This window comes from Alosa alosa, chromosome 2 (assembly GCF_017589495.1).
Source record: "Alosa alosa isolate M-15738 ecotype Scorff River chromosome 2, AALO_Geno_1.1, whole genome shotgun sequence".
Lineage (NCBI taxonomy): Eukaryota > Metazoa > Chordata > Actinopteri > Clupeiformes > Clupeidae > Alosa > Alosa alosa.
Window position 1 is genome coordinate 1,235,159 of NC_063190.1, and position 19,176 is coordinate 1,254,334.

The 19,176-nt window shown below is 41.5% G+C and overlaps 1 protein-coding gene across 2 annotated transcripts; it reads left to right on the forward strand.

Annotated features, from left to right (window-relative positions):
• The first annotated feature begins 615 nt into the window (after positions 1-615).
• On the forward strand, positions 616-18,916 carry LOC125289375 (ectonucleoside triphosphate diphosphohydrolase 5-like). Of its 2 annotated transcripts, XM_048236163.1 has the most exons (14): positions 616-1,179; positions 1,591-1,670; positions 1,863-2,006; positions 2,504-2,579; positions 3,082-3,117; positions 3,550-3,638; positions 5,177-5,256; positions 5,350-5,411; positions 6,175-6,276; positions 15,692-15,835; positions 16,607-16,663; positions 17,386-17,501; positions 17,651-17,662; positions 18,347-18,916. In XM_048236163.1, the coding sequence occupies exons 1-14, from the start codon at positions 819-821 to the stop codon at positions 18,386-18,388; spliced, it is 1,401 nt and encodes a 466-aa protein (XP_048092120.1). In that variant the 5' UTR covers positions 616-818; the 3' UTR covers positions 18,389-18,916. The 2 variants fall into 2 exon arrangements, with proteins under 2 accessions (XP_048092120.1, XP_048092111.1); XM_048236154.1 differs by having other exon boundaries at positions 17,651-18,916.
• The last annotated feature ends 260 nt before the right edge of the window (positions 18,917-19,176 follow it).

The following is a 19,176-nucleotide window of genomic DNA, read 5'->3' on the forward strand; positions in this document are numbered from 1 at the left end:
CGGTTTAAGAGCGAGAACACAGGAAATAATGACATAAATAACTACACATTTAGACAAGAGTGTGTATAGACTGGTGCATACTTCTGCACACTATCATTTAAGAAGAAAATGTTCAAAGAAGTTGTTACTTATACTTTTAATACTATATATGACATCATACTCATTTCACCAGAGGTCCAATGCAGTAACTAAACATTCATCAGAAATTTGAGATCCTTGTTAGTGTGGAGTGTCTGCAATTTAATTAAGCAGACATATAAAATGTATTTTAAGACCATGCCTTTTACTTTATGCAGAGTGAACCTGTTTTGATGTGTAAGTGTAGCCTAGTCTTGGTCATTGTTTTAGGAGCTTTTCCAGCTGTGGTTAAACCATTCAAAAGTGGTAATGGTGGGGAAGGAGGACTAGCTAAATCCTCTCTCTCTTGGAAAAAAAACTTGCTGCTGAGCAGGTAGTTTTTTTCTAAAAGGAGGGGTCCTTCTTGATGAATTGTGATGTAACGCCACATGATTGGTGGATCGTTTTGCTCAGGATGGGCATCTGGCCAAGCCCGTATGTCTTTAAATACTGTAAACAGATGGCTAGCCAGTCCTGAGTTTGCCTGTGTTTTCTGTCTCTGCCTCTGTCTCTGTCCCTCTAACTTTTCCACTCTTCATTCTCTTGCCATCTCTTCTGCATGCTCAGGCTGCCCATTCAGCCACTTCTCACTGTCAACGCCAGTAAACTAAGCCAGAGAAAACTTTCTCATAGCAAAACAGCTACTGTGCCTATACTTCCTTTCTGTTCTGTTTTTTCTTTATTGCTGTCAGTGTGATAACATGGCTCAGCAGAGGTGTTTCACACGTATGGGCTCCATATGGGCTTTCATGTGGGGGCTTTTCCTGGTGGAGGGAACATACTATGGCCACATCTACAACTCACATATCATCAGCCATCGTATGCCCAGTCATCCTGCCCCTAGACAGTATGGCAGCATGGACAACCAGCTTCCATCTGAGCCTGAGCCTCATGCTCCAGAGGTCTCCGGGGGTACTGACATTTCTGGGCTTCCAGAGGTGTCTGGATCTCCTGACATGCAGCAGCCAGTCAATGTGAGCCGTGTGTACTATGGGATAATGTTTGATGCAGGCAGCACAGGCACACGAATCCACATCTACAAGTTCATCCAAAAGGATCCAGGTGAGTAATGTTGCTGTAATGTTTTACTCAGCTGTATAATCAAGATAAATATAGCAACAACAAAGGGAGTTTTAATTACATATAGTGTATGTTGCTTTCACCAGGTTTATTGTGCAACTTCAGGTAGCTAATTGAAGGTAGTTATTTGAAGACAACATTAGCACTTTTACAATGTTTTATAAACTCAATCTAGATATAATGTCAGCAATATCATTGAAAGAATATGTTAAATAATCCATCTTCAAATTAGGTTATTGTATTTTAAGATTGTAATGTAGCATTTCATGATTAAAATGTTTCAGTATTGCACATGTTCTGACATATGCTTCTCTGACTATGCTCAGGCTGAAAAAGTGATATTTCTCTCACAATCTTTGACATCATCACCTGTTTTCTTAATGCTGGTTTCAGTTGAGTTACCGGTTTTGGACAATGAAATGTATCATGCTGTGAAGCCTGGACTCTCTGCATATGCAGATAAGCCTGACGTGGTAGGTTCATAATGAATATTTTTAACCGTTTTTTTATTTTTTTATTAATTAATTTAAAGTTACTGGCAGCCAAGATATGTCAACCGGTAAAGTAATGTAAATATTTGTATGTAAAGATATCACAACGTGGCTTGGTAGTCATTCTATAAGAGTGCAATCCTTTAAAGTTTTTGTAATGATTTTTTTTACAAGGGTGGGGACACTATAAGGCAGCTTTTGAAGGTGGCCAAGAAGACTGTGCCCAAGAGTGAGTGGAAACAGACCCCTGTAATACTGAAAGCCACAGCAGGCCTCCGCCTGCTACCAGAAGAGAAGGCCAAAGCCCTTCTGGATGAGGTGAGACTTTGGAGTCCATGCTGTTCTTTTATTTTCCCCTCATATTTCTGTAAGTTTACCAGAAAAGAAAACAAATCACACCAATGACAGTTTGTGATTCATGAAATGAATATAGAGAACAGACATAAATAGTGGATGTGTAAAAGTGAATAGTTGACGGTTCTAAAACTGTTCTCCAGAGGCTGTCTGGGGCATATAAGTAGGCAGTCTTTTGTTGTATATTATCATAGAAGCTGAGCTTTGTATACCCTCAGACCAAGATTAATTCAGATCCCTGTCATGCAGGGAAGAGAAAAGCCTCATAGCTATGCTATTGAGATAATCTATACTGAAACAAATACAATATAGACACCAATGAAATGAGAACAAAACATGATACTCATTCCTAGTACTGTTGGACATTTGCCATATATTTTTATAAATAAAACATTTCTGAAAAAGTAAGTAATGTTTTTGAGTCTGAACATATGGCTTATGTTTCTTTTATATCCTTGCAGGTTAAAGAAGTTTTTGATGAGTCACCTTTTTTTATTCCAAACAACAGTGTGTCAATTATGAATGGTACTAATGAAGGTATATAATACATATTTTCTTTTTCGATGAGATCATTTTGAATAACATTCTAGACCACTTATGGTCTGTGAGCAGCAGATATCTATACACTATGGATGTGAATGTTTTGTTGGTCTTCAACACAGTGCAGCAAGTGCTTTGCCATAGACATGCACACACTATGTTTTACAAACAACTTTATTTTCATCATTTATAAAACAATAATTAGCTTCTCTGACAAATTACAAACATATAACCAAACCAATAACCTACCAAGTAATGAGTAAAATTCTTTGACATATTCATATAAATGATGCAACATGGCTGACAACTACAATAAAGGTTAAATTATAAAGGCTGTATTATTTGATACTTACAGTAATCAAACAAAATGCAGTGTAAAAGGCTCCTTTTATAAATGTTAGTCTGTTCTCAGATGCCTCACTTATTAGACAACAGCAGGAACCTTCTTATTCACTGAGGCTACATGAATGATTTACCTTTATTTACCTCTCACTCATAGGAGTGTTGGCTTGGGTGACAGTGAACTTCTTAACAGGTAAGACGGTTATATTGTAAAGTGTGTCAGAGGAAGGGGTGGGTAGTGAGTTTGAATGTTTCCCTCTCCTCCAACATTCAAATCCCTTTACTTGGTTTTACAGTGCCCTACAACTGGTTGAGCACCTGGTCACATATTTCTTGCATGATACTGGTCTCATTGAATTGTTTCTTCACTTTTGTCCAAAGTCTACTTCAGAGTGTACTTCACAGTATCACACACAACAGCTGAGAGATTCCAAGACTAGTGTATTTCCATGAAACATCACTGTTTCAGGAAAGCCAAGTTTGTGAGATGTAAAAACAGTCCATAGTGGTTTGAGTGTTGGAGTGGAGATTTACTTAATTTTTATAACATCCAATCCTGTTATTATTATATGGCACCTCCTTCCAAACAACAATTTTGCACTTACCCACCTTTTTGACACTCCAGGTCACTTGTATGCCAAGACGAGGAAGACAGTTGGCATCTTGGACTTAGGTGGAGGGTCTACCCAGATCACATTCCTCCCTAAGTCAAAGGTTGGTCAAAGAACAGCTATGAAGTAAAACTTGTGTCACTTCAAACCGAATCTAAATATTTGCATTTAAATTTGAATGGTAAAGGCTATTTTGAAATTGAAGGTTGTAACTGAATCCCATAAACTTGAAACTGAATGTACTATTTTGAAATTGAATTAAAGGAGAATTCCGGTGTGATATTGACCTAAAGTGTATTGAAACATGATAACGAAAGTGTGAGCATTATGTCTCATAGCCCATCTCGGCTTGTCCCTGCACTCCAAAATCTCTGGCTAGTTAGCCGATGCTACCAACAGCTTTTTCAATAGTGGTGCTTGGCATCGGGCTAGCCATGCAAATAAATCACTGTTTTACACCCATTTTACGAGGCTCAATGTATCTCCACACTTCATTGGTAGACTTCCGAGGGGCCCTGACATTTAAAAACGAGACATTGAGAACTTTGAAAAAACACTGGTAGTTTACTTACAAGACGATTTATACAGACAGTATCTTCACGAAGTTTAGCGTTTGCAGCCATCTTGAATTTAGTCACGATAAGTCGAGCAACGAGTAAGAATTAACAGGTATGATAAGGGATCAGATTCCAAAAATAATTCAGTGGAAATGCATGGATTCCAGTTTCTTCCAGTAGCAGCAACTGGAATCCATGCATTTCCACTGAATTATTTTTGGAATACACTTTAGGTCAATATCACACCGGAATTCTCCTTTAATTTGCTCTGCTAAGTAAATGATCCTCACTGAAAATCCCACTCTCTATGGACTTCCACATTCAGTTCTCACAATTCAGTTTCAGACTATGAAGTTCAATTTCAATCTAGTGAGACGCAACAGCTGTTGACAGAGGAAGAGCAATCAAGTGCAGATCACCGCGCAGCTCTCCCGCGTCGACATAAAGCCATGGACAGTACAGAAATAGCCTAATAGCCTAATTGCTAACTGGGAGAGATATCAAAGCAATGGTCCAGTGTACTCACAACCTAGGATGATAACGAGTTCAAACTTTTGTTTGGGAACAAACAAACAAAAAAAGGTTAATCGGAAGAGTTTTAAGCAACATTAGCAATGAAATGTCTTATAGCCTGTTCAGAATATTCAGATTGGCTGTGTCCGAAACAGAAAAAATCTTGCCCTCTAAAACAACATTTGGTGGCATCAAGGCATGTCCAAATAAAATATTTATGCCTTCTAAGATTGCCAGGTTTTTAAGGCAACGCATAAGTCCTTCATGCTGCTTTCAACCAAACATTCTTTAGAACGTCAACTCTCACTGATCAAAGTTAGCTGTCAGGATTCTAGTAACAGTGTTCTGTGTTGCTATCTTGCTAGGCCATCAAAACAAAACATAGATGAACAGTTGAAGGCAGCTGCCATCTGTTTTGAACAGACCCAGTGTTATGATTAAGGATGAAAAAGATATGTTTTTATATTAACATATATGGTGGTCATGCCTGTGTCATTTTGTTTTCTATCTACACATTAATATATATTGTGCATATGAACACATTTTGATTTCTAAATATATCTTTACACAGAAAACTGTACTGACTGCCCCTCCCAGCTACATTGCCAGATTCAACTTATTTAACAGCACATATGAATTGTACACCCACAGGTAAGCTGTTTGGCAGCAGAGAACCATTATTAATTTTATATTATATATAAAGTATAATATGGAATATGAATTGAATCTATTCTTTCTGATTAGTTATCTGGGCAATGGACTCGTTGCTGCACGATTGGCTACACTTGGGGCACTTGGAGCTGATGGTAAATGACCTGTTCTGAAACATACCTGCACAAATATGTAAGGGATAATGGACGACACGGTGGTCTGTTCACAGAAGTTAATGCACGGTCGAGGTTGTAAAACGGCCCCGATGCGAAGCGGAGCACTACCTCGTAGTGCATTAACTGTGAACAAACCACCGTGGAGTCCATTATCCCGCTTATTCCACTGTTGCCACTTGTGTTATGTTCATTTCCTGTTACAATTTAAACGTTTTAATCGCTAAAACTGTCTTGTTTGTAGAACTAATTTCTTCCGACACATATCAACTAATTTCTCAACTCACAGGACAAACTGCCGTTACTAGTTCTAAATGGATGGTTGCTTTCACGCCAAAGGCCAGTCGTTAGTTCTATCTCTCCCGTTGTCAAGCGGGCGTATCCCAAGATTCTGATGAACTTTAGCTTTGAAACATCGCTATTTTACTTAGCCTGCTGTCATCCATCTAGCTTAAAGCTACCTCTGTCATATGCTACAATGTTGCAATGTTCTGAACGTCTGCATTTTACAGCTCGGATGCAACGTGACAAAGTTCATTTAAACTTCACAACGAGTTTGGCGAATTAATATAGGCTACAAGTGTGATACGGCCAAAAAATGGATCTACTTCATAGGTGTGCAGATAACATACGGTCAATGGTCGTTCTAAATTACGTAGGACAATGGGAAATTCAACCAAGCAGTGGAATAAACCAGTATAAAGACATAATGATATGACAATTTGATTTGGTGCATTCCTCACAGGTCTTGATTGGAAAGTCTTCACAAGCTCTTGTCTACCCAAGAAATTCAGAGAGGACTGGACCTTTGGTGGTATCACATACAAAGTCAGTGGGATCCCAGATGGTAAGAGTAAAATAACTTGACAGTGCCCATTCAATACATAGTATAATATTTTTATTACAAAGGGTGTGTTCGAAACGGGTAAAGTTGCTGCCTTTTAAGATATCTAACTGGGGAGCAAGGCAGCAAGTGCGGTTCGAAACCGAAAAAACAAATTCTGCGCTTTCCTGTTGCGCTCGGGCAAATTCATGAGCAGACTCAAGCCGATCCTGGAGCCTTCTTGCGTACTGCCGGCGTGCGGAGTTCTCTCCCCAGCATAAGGAGAGCCGGGGTGCACGCCGTTGACTCCTGGACCGCTGGCCGGCACGCCATGAGCACCAGCGGAAGATGCTCATCCCAGTCTCGCTGATGCTTCGATGTCAATATAGCCAGCTGCTGACCCAGTGTGCGGTGGAGTCTCTCTACCAAACCATCACTTTGAGGCCGTAATGGGGTGGTGCGCGTCTTTTTTATGCCCAGACGAGTGCACATGGCGGCAAACACAGCGGACTCAAAATTTCTCCCCTGGTCACTGTGCAGCGTGTCAGGCAGCCCAAACCGGCTGAATATGCCTCCCAGCAGGGCACCAGCAACTGTCTCTGCCTCCTGATCTGGGAGGGCGTAGGCCTCAGGCCACTTCGTAAAATAGTCAATGGCAGAGAGAATGTAGACGTTGCCCTTATCTGTTTGTGGAAGTGGGCCCACAATATCGACAGCCACTCTCTCCATGTGGGCCTTTCCGCGCTGTGCACAGGTCACAACGCCGGCAAAAGTCTTCCACGTCCCTCCGAAGACGTCCCCAATAGCAGCTCTGGCGGAGCCGGCGGAGCGTCTTGGTCACACCAAAGTGGCCTGACCCCGGAGCTCCATGCACAGCCTGCAGCACAGCTGTCCTCAGGCCCCTGGGGACCACCAGCTGCCAACGCTCTTCCCCTGTAGCCGGCTCTTTCCACGCCCTCTGCAGCATGCCATCACTCAGGCGCAGCACGTTGAACTTGGACCACAGCCCCTTAGTGGCCTGTGAGAGTCTTGCCACCTCTTCCCACGAAGGTCTCTGCTGTGACTCCACCCACTGACGCACCGGCTGTAAGTCGGGGTCGACCTCTTGCTGCTGCCTCCATTCCCCGGCACTCACCGTCTGCAGCTCCCGACAGACAAACACCTCAGCCTGCCGTACCAACAGCTGCAACTGCTGGAACAGAGGAGCAGCTATGCATGAGAAACCCCGTACAAATCTTCTATAGTATGAGGCAAGGCCCAAAAAACTTTTCACCTCCTTTTGAGTGGACGGGACAGGCCATTCAACCACTGCCTGCAGTTTGTCCTGCACAGTGCTAATTCCCTCCTGGCGCTGCATAAAATGACACTTATCTGGGTGGAGCTTCAGCCCCGCATCCCTGATTCTTCCCAGCACGCGGTGTCAAACGATGGTCCATGTGCCAGGATGTCGTCCAAATAGACCAGACACTCCTGGCGTGGTATGCCAGTCAGCACCCGGTCCATTAGTCTGGCGAATGTTGCTGGCGCATTGCACAAGCCAAAACTGAGGACCTTAAATTGCCAAAGCCCACGCCCAGTGCAAAAAGCAGTCTTTGGTCTGGCGGACGAGGAGAGGGGAACCTGGTAATAGCCGGATCGGAGGTCCAGTGAGGAAAACCAGGCCGAGCCTGAGACTAGGTCTAGTGACTGGTCCACGCGGGGCAGTGGATACGAGTCTTTCTTTGTTACCCCGTTCAGTGGTCTGTAGTCAGAGCAGAGGCGCCACTCACCGTTCTTTTTGGGCACCATGACCACCGCCGCCGCCCAGGGGCTGTCTGATGGTTCGATGATGCCGGCCTGAAGCATGTTCCAGACAGCTTTGTCACATGCCTCTTGACGCGCCAGTGGAAGCCTGCGAGGCCGACACTTTATGGGGTAGGCGTCGCCAGTGTCAATCTCATGCTCCACCAGCTGTGTTCAGCCGACCTCATCCTCATTCAGTGCAAAGCTGTCCCTAAATTCAAATAAAAGCATCCATAATGGCATACATACGGTCTTGCACACCTGCCACCCATACTGGATGGCGGACAGCCCTGCCCCCCACAGTCACAGTCATCATGCCTTTGCCTTGCATCGGTGCCAGTCCGCCCGTGACTGTGCGCAGCTGCACAGTGGTGGGCTCTAACTGAGTACAGCCTGGCACCACATCAGGTCTTATGAGTGTTACTGTGGATCCCGTATCCACGAGGGCAGAGCAGGGGACTGCTACAGTCACTGGGACGTGGCAAAAGTCCCCAACACATGTCCGTCCCACCACTACCACTGACCCCGGGGAAATGTTGTCGTCTGCTTCTGGGGAAAGTAGGGCCTGACTTCCCCGGCTGTGCTGTTGGGCCCCTCCTGTAGACGACGAAGAGGAGGAGGAGGAGGTTGGGGTCCGCACAGCCACCCCTATGCGGACCGCGCACCGTTTCCCGGGCCCGTGGAAGCTTTTGGGCACTGCCTGAGGAGGTGTCCTGGTTGTCCACACCCCCAACACAGCCTGGGTGATGTGCGCGGGGCACGGGTTGTTTGGAGAGACATAGCCCGTATCAGTTCAGTTATCTCAGTTGCCCACGCTGGCTTCTCCAGGCCTGGGCTGGTGCCCATCGCCACTCTAGTTGTAGGCATGCCCTCACTGCGGCTACTTCCAGCTGACACGCCCCACACAATCTCTCTCTCCACCGCCAACTCCAAAGCAGTCTGCAACGATCGTGGATGCTCCAGCTGCACATGTACACGCAGCTCAGTGGGTGACAGAGCTCTGATGAACTGGTCTCTTGCCAACTCACTTTGCACATCAGGTGGCATGTGTGCATATGCTCGCCTAGTAAGGCTCTCTATATCATTGGCCAAGACCCGCAGGTGCTCCCCTGGGAGCCTACATCGACTGCTGAGTTCATTTTTCAGTAAGTCAGGCTGTACACACTGTCCAAAGCGCGTCTTCAGTGCCCCCACTAAAGCCTCATAATCATGCCTGTCCTCTGGGCTAAGCAGCAAAAGGCATTTTAATGCATCGTCTGTGAGGCACATAGCAAGCTGTAGTGCTTTCTCTTCCTCTGTCCATTTACCCGCGTGAGCAAGCAACTCAAACTGTGCATGGAATGCCTCCCAATCTGACTTACCCCCGTACTTGGGTGTTTTCAATGGGGATGCGGTGTTATGGGCGCCGCCATGCCTGTTGTTATAGTCCCGAGGCTCCGCACGGGCACTTGCGGCCATGCCAGCATCAGCAGCCGAATCCCTAATGCGAGCTCTTGCTCTTGCTGCTCCATCCTCTCTGACCATTCGCCACTTGCTCCCTCCTCCTTCACGTTTGCGTTCGAAAAATACTTCTCCGCCGCTACGTTACGTCTCACACAGTAGCGCGACTGGTCTGCCAACTTAGCTAAACTGATAGGTAACTACTAGCATATAAATCAGTCCATGAACACTTGCCTTCCGAGCGTAATTGCTTAACTTCTGACACCAGTTGTAACATTCTCAGTTACTCGGACAGGAAACCACTTTCATAAACCAGCATTTATTAGGTACAAGGATACAAGGATACAAGGAAGTTTATTGTCACATGCATATAGTTACTGGAAGTAAGAAATGCAGTGAAATTATGTCTGGTGTCAGCCTATTTGTGCATGTACAACACTTGGTCGCCATTACGGGCTGCGACTTGCCAATATCAGTCCTTGTTTTTTCCTAGAACTTCCGCGAACTCCACACAACAGATAAACAACACTGTAACTTTTCTGCTGCTCAGGCGTGCCCGCCCCCCCTGCAGCGCCTCTACAGGCAGTTAACATAAAACACAGCAAGGCACAGAGACAACACAATGCACACAAAACATTAACATAGACCCGAACTGCACATCAAAACACACCCAGGACGTTACAATATATTGACATTTTTGTTCTGTTACTACCACTATCAAGCCCATCACTGTTGTTAATCCCATGGGCTTACAGTATGTCTACATTCACATTCATGAAAGTTTTGTTAGACTTCTGCTAAATGTACTGCAATTTATTTATTCCGTAGTCCACATAATACAATATGGCTAATTCCAGAAACAAAGACAGTTTCTCTCTTTTTTGGAGAGCAGGGGCCGGATTCACAAAGCCTTCTTAAGACAAAAATACTTCTTAAGTGGTGCTTTCTTCTTATCTTTTGTCTTAAGAACAAATTTAAACTTAAACATGTTAGTGTAAAGTTGAGCGTCTTAAAGTCATTCATATAAACACATTTAACAGTTTTAGACAGCGCATTTGAAATATCAGCCTTTATTATGTGTACTTACAATATATAAGCTTACCATTTATTGCTAACTTTAGCTTGCTGCTATTGTTTTCAGTAAGCCCTCTGTCTACTAAAAACTGGCATAACCGAAGGGTTCTTGGCAGCATGTGACACACATTGACGTCAGCGTTTAGAACATGTTTCATTTCTTAAACACAAAGTCCATGGAAATTACCGTATTTTCTAGTAAAAACTGCACATTTCAACCTAGAAATACCTAGATCTAGATAATAGAAATACTTAGCCTACCGTTTCAAAACAAAAAGATTTTTTTCTTGAATACGGCACTCAACTGGACTGTCGTTAATCCCATGGGCTTACAGTACAGTATGTCTACATTCACATTCATGAAAGTTTTGTTAGACTTCTGCTAAATGTACTGCAATTTATTTATTCCGCTAGCCTGGGTGTTCCCATGCTGCCTTGCGCGCGATTTGATTCACGCTGCTAAGGCAGCCTGGAGACCATGGAGCAAATTTTCGCCTGAGATAGGGAACCAATCACAGAACAGGGGGGAAAGCAAGACGATGATGAGCTATGCACAGACGCATTTGATAGACATTTGCATAGGCATTTGAAGATAAATCTTAAGTAGATTTCTAAGAAAAAAAATCCTTAAGAAGAATCCTTAAGTCCTTAAGAATGTTCTTAAATGCTATTCACCAATATTTTCTTAAGAACTGTCGTATTTCTTAGGAACTTCTTTATTTTCTCACTTAAGAACTTCTTAGATAAGAAAGGCCTGCATCATTTATCAACAGTGTTAACGTTACATATACTTTTAAACGATGAAACCCCGTTTCAATGACAGAGTAGACACACACCATACACGTGTTTCGCGTTTACCAACAAAACTAGATGCGCACGCAGCCGTGAGGCAGATGACGCTTGGTGGCCGTCCACAACGTTATAAACTAAACCTAAATAGTCAGCTGCTGTAAGCTACAATCGGATTTTTGTGTATACCCCTGTTGTCTCAATGATAATAACATCTCATTTCAGACTATATTTCAAAGTTTGACGTTAATTTGCATTATTAATATAACATCGTATTTTGACATTTTTGGCGAAGACATGCATTCCATTAGGGATATTGAACATATTTAACATTCTCTAACCATTGTGATTTCGAATTGGTGCAGTTTTCAGCACAAAAACTCATTTTATTCTTTTGCTCTTTTGCATTGCTCTATGCTGTTCTATGGTGCTTTCTGCCTCTTGGTTGCGCACGCATGTTTTCGTGACGTTGCATAGAAATCCATGTATTCAGTGCCAATCATAGACTGTATAAAGTGCCACTTGAATCTGACTAGCGAATTATCTGCTACAAACTTAATGTTAGTTTTGTTTACAAGTGGCAACCGTTGCTAAGGGGGAAAGGCCATGCCTTCAACAGCACTCGCGTTAGCTTATGTTTGAAACGGTAGGCTAGGTATTTCTATTATCTAGATCTAGGTATTTCTAGGTTGAAATGTGCAGTTTTTACTAGAAAATATGGTAATTTCCATGGACTTTGTGTTTAAGAAATGAAACATGTTCTAAACGCTGACGTCAATGTGTGTCACATGCTGCCAAAAACCCTTCAGTTATGCCAGTTTTCAGTAGACAGAGTGCTTACCGAAAACAATAGCAGCAAGCTAAAGTTAGCAATAAATGGTAAGCTTATATATTGTAAGTACACATAATAAAGGCTGATATTTCAAATGCGCTGTCTAAAACTGTTAAATGTGTTTATATGAATGACTTTAAGACGCTCAACTTTACACTAACATTTTTAGGACAGGTGCAGGGTTGTCTTAAAGTTACGAGGAAAATTGAGAAGAAATGGAAGAACTTTGTTTTCAAGAATCTCATTTGTTCTTAAGTGTTTTCTTAGGAAACGTCTTAAGAAGAAAGTTAAGAAAAATCATAAGAACTTTATTCATGAATATCAAATCTTCTTAAATTTGTTCTTAAGACAAAAGATAAGAAGAAAGCACCACTTAAGAAGTATTTTTGTCTTAAGAAGGCTTTGTGAATCGTTGACGTATTGATGAGCGTATGTAGCAACCGGCCAACAGCAGCAGAATAAATAACAGGCGCACACCTGATATAAGGTCAATTTTCACCAGACTGGAATGCTCAAAATGCTAAAAATGTACCTGAAATGGTCAAAAGGGTTTGACGATCATGAAAATGTGCCCAAAATTCACATTCCCAACTCTATAGAACCAAGACCTTGGCATATGTGGTGAAATTCTGAGCTATGGCCATAGACTTCAATGAAACAGTTACTGCCTCTGGACTGCATACAGCTCACAGTGTAACAGTCAAGTCTTAATGTTGCTCCTTTCCCACAGAATTACCAAAATACTAAATCTCTCTTTTCTATTGTTGCGTTTAAGCTGTGTCCACCAATCACGTTTTTTTGTGCTGACAGTGCCCTCAACCTCATTTTCAGTGCCAGCACGTCTAACTAGCTAACTGAAATGGCAAAAATCGTTCAGGACTCAGCTCACTAAAAAATGATTTCGACAGACAAAAGGTGATTGAGCTTTCCTCTCCAACAGTGTAGGCAGAGGACACCGACAGTGTAGTTGTCCCGTCCCTTCCATGATTTTAATTGGCTAGCAAGAGAGAAGTTATATTGACAAGTCCAGTGCTGTTCTAAAAGTTGAGAGTGGCATCTGCCATTCCCTTTAACAGCAAACAGCGCAACTTCAAACACCGCACCAGTATTTTGACAGTCAACGGTGCATTTGAAGGAATCTGCTTGCACGCGAGGTGTCCGTGTATGAAACAGAGGGATTCCACTAAACCTTGCTTTACTAAAACCTGTTTACTAGCAGGTCTACATGCCTATAGCCTACATGCATCTGCACTCACCTATTATTTGAGCTTATAGGCAAAGTGAAACTAACTTCACCGTGGACTCATAGTCAACGACAAAACAGTTCTACACAGTTATTTAGTTTCACTATCACCATCAAAAACATAGCCTAAAAAAACAACACTTACCCCAATAATGTTAAAATGACTGAACAAAAATCCTAAGGATATTTATCCTGCTGAGGTGTTGTTTGAGACTGGTTGCTAAGGGCTGCTTACACCTCATGACAGTGCGTCTTCAGCTGTGCTTTAGATGCGCCTTTTGCTATATATCGGAACTCCCCCTATTACCGTCGGTCCCGTATATCCGCCGTCTTGCGTGTATGTGTCACTTAATATCAATTTCTATACAAACCAAGACGGCGGACTCCTAAAGAAACGCAACCACCCACACCATAGGTGTATCTAAATTAGCTATGTACCAAAAATGACATTTTACCGTGACTCAAAGAGCTGTAGACAGTGTTGTAAGGCTGCGTGTACACAACTGCTTGGAGCTCCAGTGGAATTTTAATTTCACGACGAGAATTCTCGGTCTAACCGTTCATGTGCCGTTGAAACGGTGTAAATAGGCGACCCATCAGGCCAGCACTATAACTCCGAGCGTGGTAAACAAAAACGGATATTTCAGGCAGTAAATGCTCCCGTTAACAAACAAACCAGATTTTGTTCAAATCTACACACCTATGGCTACTGAAAAATGTCAGGTTAATTTAGCAAATGTTATTTTGAAGTGTTAAAAAACATCGTTGTTTTAGAATTTCTGAACAAAAGTGGTGATAATTGGGGGTGTTACGATACCAGGTTTTTCTTGGTCAGTTGCGTAATGATTTTTGGTGTGTTGGATAGACATGAGGGTGTAAGATAGCGATTTTTAGATCATGCGCCAGACAACACCTTATGTTGTTAATTGCCACACCCCTGGGCGCAAGGTTAAATAAATCTGAAGCGCATGGCAAAACGTTGTTCCCTTTATTAAGTGTAAGATAAGAATGAGCCTTACGTTGTGTTTTCTGCCGGGTGTGAAATAGAGCCCTAAAAGTCTTACAGTCTGTGGAACAGTTTATCAGCTTTCATTTACCTAGTTCATTCATATGTGTACAATATGTTGTTGTTTAAGAACCAACCAACAATTCTAAGCCATTCTAGTAAACAAGGTTACACAAATTGGGCACCACTTGTAAACAGAATGTGTTAATGTTTCAGTTAGTTTTCATGGGTTTCAAGTTTTTGTTCTCAAAACCATTTTAGTCCAAAAATACTAAATACCTGGCTGTAACTAATTAATTACATTACAACAGCAATTCTTGAATGTGGTATAGAAAAGTGTATGAAAAGAGGACAGCAAAGCATGGATGAACTTCAAAATGAAGTGGTGGACACAAGATACCTTTGAGATTGGGAAAAATGAAAGTCATGTATTTTTGGTTTACTGTTAGAACTACATTATATTTTAAATGCAAAGTCATTAGTAATTTAAATGGAAATAGGGTACCCACACAAGGTTTCCCAGATCCCTTACAGGCAAAATTTAGGCTAGGCTAGGCCTACTATGAGCAGGTAAGATGGATTCCCTATCCAACACTATCTGACAGTCTTTTCCGAATAAATTACTGAAACGTTGTGTGAAATACTAGCCTGATGTAGCCATACTGATTCTATTAAGAATTCGAGTCTGATACGGCATTATTGGGATGTGATTATAGGGTGTGTTTCAATCGATAGAGGGGGTGGGGGGTTGGCTCTGCACTCGACTGGATAGACCTAACCAATCAGAGCAACGAAATAGCCTACCGTCCTGTAAGGAAATCCTGTTGGGAAAACAGCCAAAACATCCTTCTTGACAAATACCTTAACCCTGTTTTCTGATAATTTTTTCTACTGCACTGTCAATATCTTGTACAACAGATGTTATAGCGAAATCTAAATGTCGTCATAAATCATACATGAACATGGTCACATCACAAGAGGGACATTATACTATACTATTATGTATATAAGTACAAGTATTATGGGTGGGGGTTTGATTGTATTTTGCCTGATAATCTTTTTCAGGTGTTATTGATTATATTATTGTCATGTTCTGGGTTTGTGTCTTTATAAATGAAATTTGCTGCAGTTATGGTTCATTCGAATCTGCCAATTTTTTGGTCAGACACACTGTGTGACAGATCTAGTGTGTTATGGTGTGGAAGCTTTTTGGAAATAAAATTCACTGTAAGTAAAATATAAATGATTGATTGTTTTGTATTCCTTTGCTTAGGTTACGCTGGATACAAGCTATGCTACTATGAAGTGATGCGTGTGGTGAAGGGTATTGTCCATCAGCCGTATGAAGTGAAGGGAAGCAGCATCTTTTATGCCTTCTCTTACTACTATGACAGAGCAGTTGAGTCCGGACTCATTGGTAAGTGACCAACCTCATTGCTGGATTATTTTCCTAAACTCATAGTTTATAATTAACACAACACATTGAGAGTAGTGCAGCAGTGTAATTCTATGTAAAATCGCATTCTGAGCATTTCCATGTGGTACATCTGGGATACATCACAAATAAGCAAACCATTATTGATCTTTTGTACAACAAAATAATTAATTTCTTGACTGATTTATTCATGAAAATGACACAGTACAGAAGTTCACCAAGTCTAAGAACAGAATATTGACTTGTTAGGCCTTATTTTACTGGTTAGGGCTTGCAAGGCATGCTAAAAATAGTCATTTGAAAGGTCAGCTCATGAAAGTTTTAGAAATTGGTATGCTCTGCCTATTCAGTCAACAAACATGGGTTCCTCTAAGCAACTAACAAATTCTGAATGCAGCCATTTCATAGAGCTTTAGTTTAATTTACTCGGTCTAAAAATCTCTCAGAAAACATAAATGCAAAAGTTCTGACTAGTAGAGTGTCCAAATTTTGGCATATGCCACTGGAAATGTTGATCTATTCTTGAATACCTGGTAACACTGCATTAAGTCCCCTTAATTTCCAGTTGAGTGTTTTTCAGTTCAGGGCAAATGTATGAACTTACTAATAAATGTAAGACTGTGGACCCCAATCATTTCAGGGTTCTTGGAATCATCCAAACCTGTAAGGGATACAAAAGGATGTTTATAAGTGTATAAGTATGTAACTGGATAACAGGATTGATGCAGCTGATTTTTCCTTGTTTGCATTCAGATGGCTCTCGTGGTGGTGTAGTGGAGGTCAGGGACTTCAAAAAAAAAGCCAAAGAAGGTGAGAGATGAGGCCCTCCTGTGACTTTCTCTGCTCTTCCCCTCAATTCCATTCAGACTGTACACTTCGTGCAAACATAAACTCTCTGTGCTTATTTGCATTTGAGAGACCACTAACAATCACACAGGCTTCCCAAAACGACAGCCCCACCAGCACAAGGTCTTCTTGCAAAATACACCCTGTACTCTCACAAACACATGGGCCCAGTGTGAGATTCTCAAGCAGCTAAAATCTCACTAACCAGCTTATTTGGTTCTTTCTGTACTTTACAGACTCATAACAATTTCTTACATGTGCACACATTGCAGTCAATGTATATAGTTGACATAGTAGAGTGTGAAAAAATTAGCTGTGTAGGTACTGCACCAGATTTAGTGCTCCATGAGCTCCATTATGTAAGATTTTTCTGTGCCAATTGAGGAAATATGTTTGACCAAAAGGGGGAACCTGGCAGAAGATGTGCAAACCTAAACATGCATTGCAGTCACATGCACACAAATACTTCCAGCCAATAAAAAGAGGGTGAAGACATACAGGGCACACCTTGTGTCTACATTTGGCAGTTTGCCCCCTGTGGGTTGGCAAGGACATCAATCATATGCAGACCCTCTGGCACAGCAAAGGACTCCTAACACAACTCTCCTGTCCAGTCAGCTAAACCTCAGAAAAGACAAATTGTGCTCATTTGTGTTGTCATATTTGTGCTTGTGCTTTTCTTGCAGTCTGTAATAAGATGACAAAATATCGCCCTATAAGCCCTTTCTTGTGCATGGACATGACCTACATCACCTGCCTTCTGAAAGAGGGGTTTGGATTCAAGGACAGCACAGTGCTGCAGGTAAGGCAGATTAACAGTAAACAGTAAAATACATAAAGCAGAGCTTATGAAATCCTGTAAAGCTTATGTTTTCCTCTAATTTGTATGTACCTGGTCCAGTGTATTAAGAAAGAATCCTCAAATGTCACATTATATTTCCTCTTTCACAGCTCGCCAAGAAGGTAAACAATGTGGAGACAAGCTGGGCACTGGGTGCCACTTTTGATCACTTTAACAACTTTAATATTCACTAAGACCATTGGATATAAGGAAACTAGTGGCATGGAGTTGATGGATTTGGGATTCTAAGTGTTGGACAGCTAAGGAACATCCATGCTTCACCAGAGATCGCTTCATCTTCATCTCCTAAGCTGTTTTCCCCACCTGGCCCTGCCCTACGGTCACCATATCCTCCTGTCATCAACAACCATTCAGCCAACCTCTGTTCTGTGTTGACTTGTCTACTGTACATTGTAACTAGCGTAATTTGAGCTCTGTCTGTTTTTTGTATGTGTTGCTATGGTTTTCTTCTTTCCATCAGGAAGGATAGTATTTATGCTACAGTGTATGTGGAATAGTCAGGCTATTTTAGGAGCCATTTCCTTCTGAGGAGCTACACATATATGCTACATTATAGTAGCAGACAGAGAGGGAGTCAGCTCCTTATAGTTTCTCATCAGACAAATGTAACTCTTGTAAAGTTCCATGAGAAAGATATTGATTACTACATCTGGATAACCAACATATATATTTAAATGATTTTAATATTAACATAATTGTATTGCGCTACAATCAAATGCATTTGGATCCTGCATATATGATCCACCTTTACTGTGGAGGCTGAGTAGTTTTTCTTTTTGACACAGAAAGAAAACGTTGCAGAAAGAAGGCATTTTCTGGGTTTATGATAAATGTACAGTTTTATACAATTGTAAGGACTCCACAACTTCCAGCTTGGACATTGATAGGACAATGTTTCCAATGTTTGAAGACTCAGGTATCAATCCCAGTTTTCTCCATATTATCCATAATGATGACACATATAATGATGGTGTACAATAACATTAAACCTCAATAAAATCTAGACAGGGATGTGGCTGTTTGTTCAAAGCACTGTTGATCTTTGTGAATACTAATGTTTTGTAATGCTACTACGTTTTTCTCCTTCCAAGCTGTCACAATGATTATTACTGTCCTAAATTGCAGGTTTAATTTTATTTCTTCAATTTAAACATGATCATGCAACATTTCTGGTATGCTTTCGTGCACATTAATTCACAATGTATATAATGAAAAAGAAAACATTCACCATTGTTCGGTGTTGTGTGAATGTGCTCGACTTGCTTTATTTTATCATAGCTGTTGCTACAAAACACCTATTTTAATGTTTATTTGGCTAACTTAAAGCTTGTGCTGCTTTTATTGAGTACAATGTGACATGAATAAAATATATCACATAAAATGATCAAATGAATTATATGATAACCAGACTGTTTGCCTCCTTGGGACTACAGTATCCACTTCACTAACATATACTAAAATGGGGGTATCCTTCATCAAAACATCTCAGATCCATCTTAAAAACATGAGGCACATTTGAACTACCACATTTTTATCTTACTTAAACTTGCTTGACCTGGAGCCTTAAAAAACTATTAAGATTGTTGCCCCAGGGTGCATTTACACTAGACCCTTT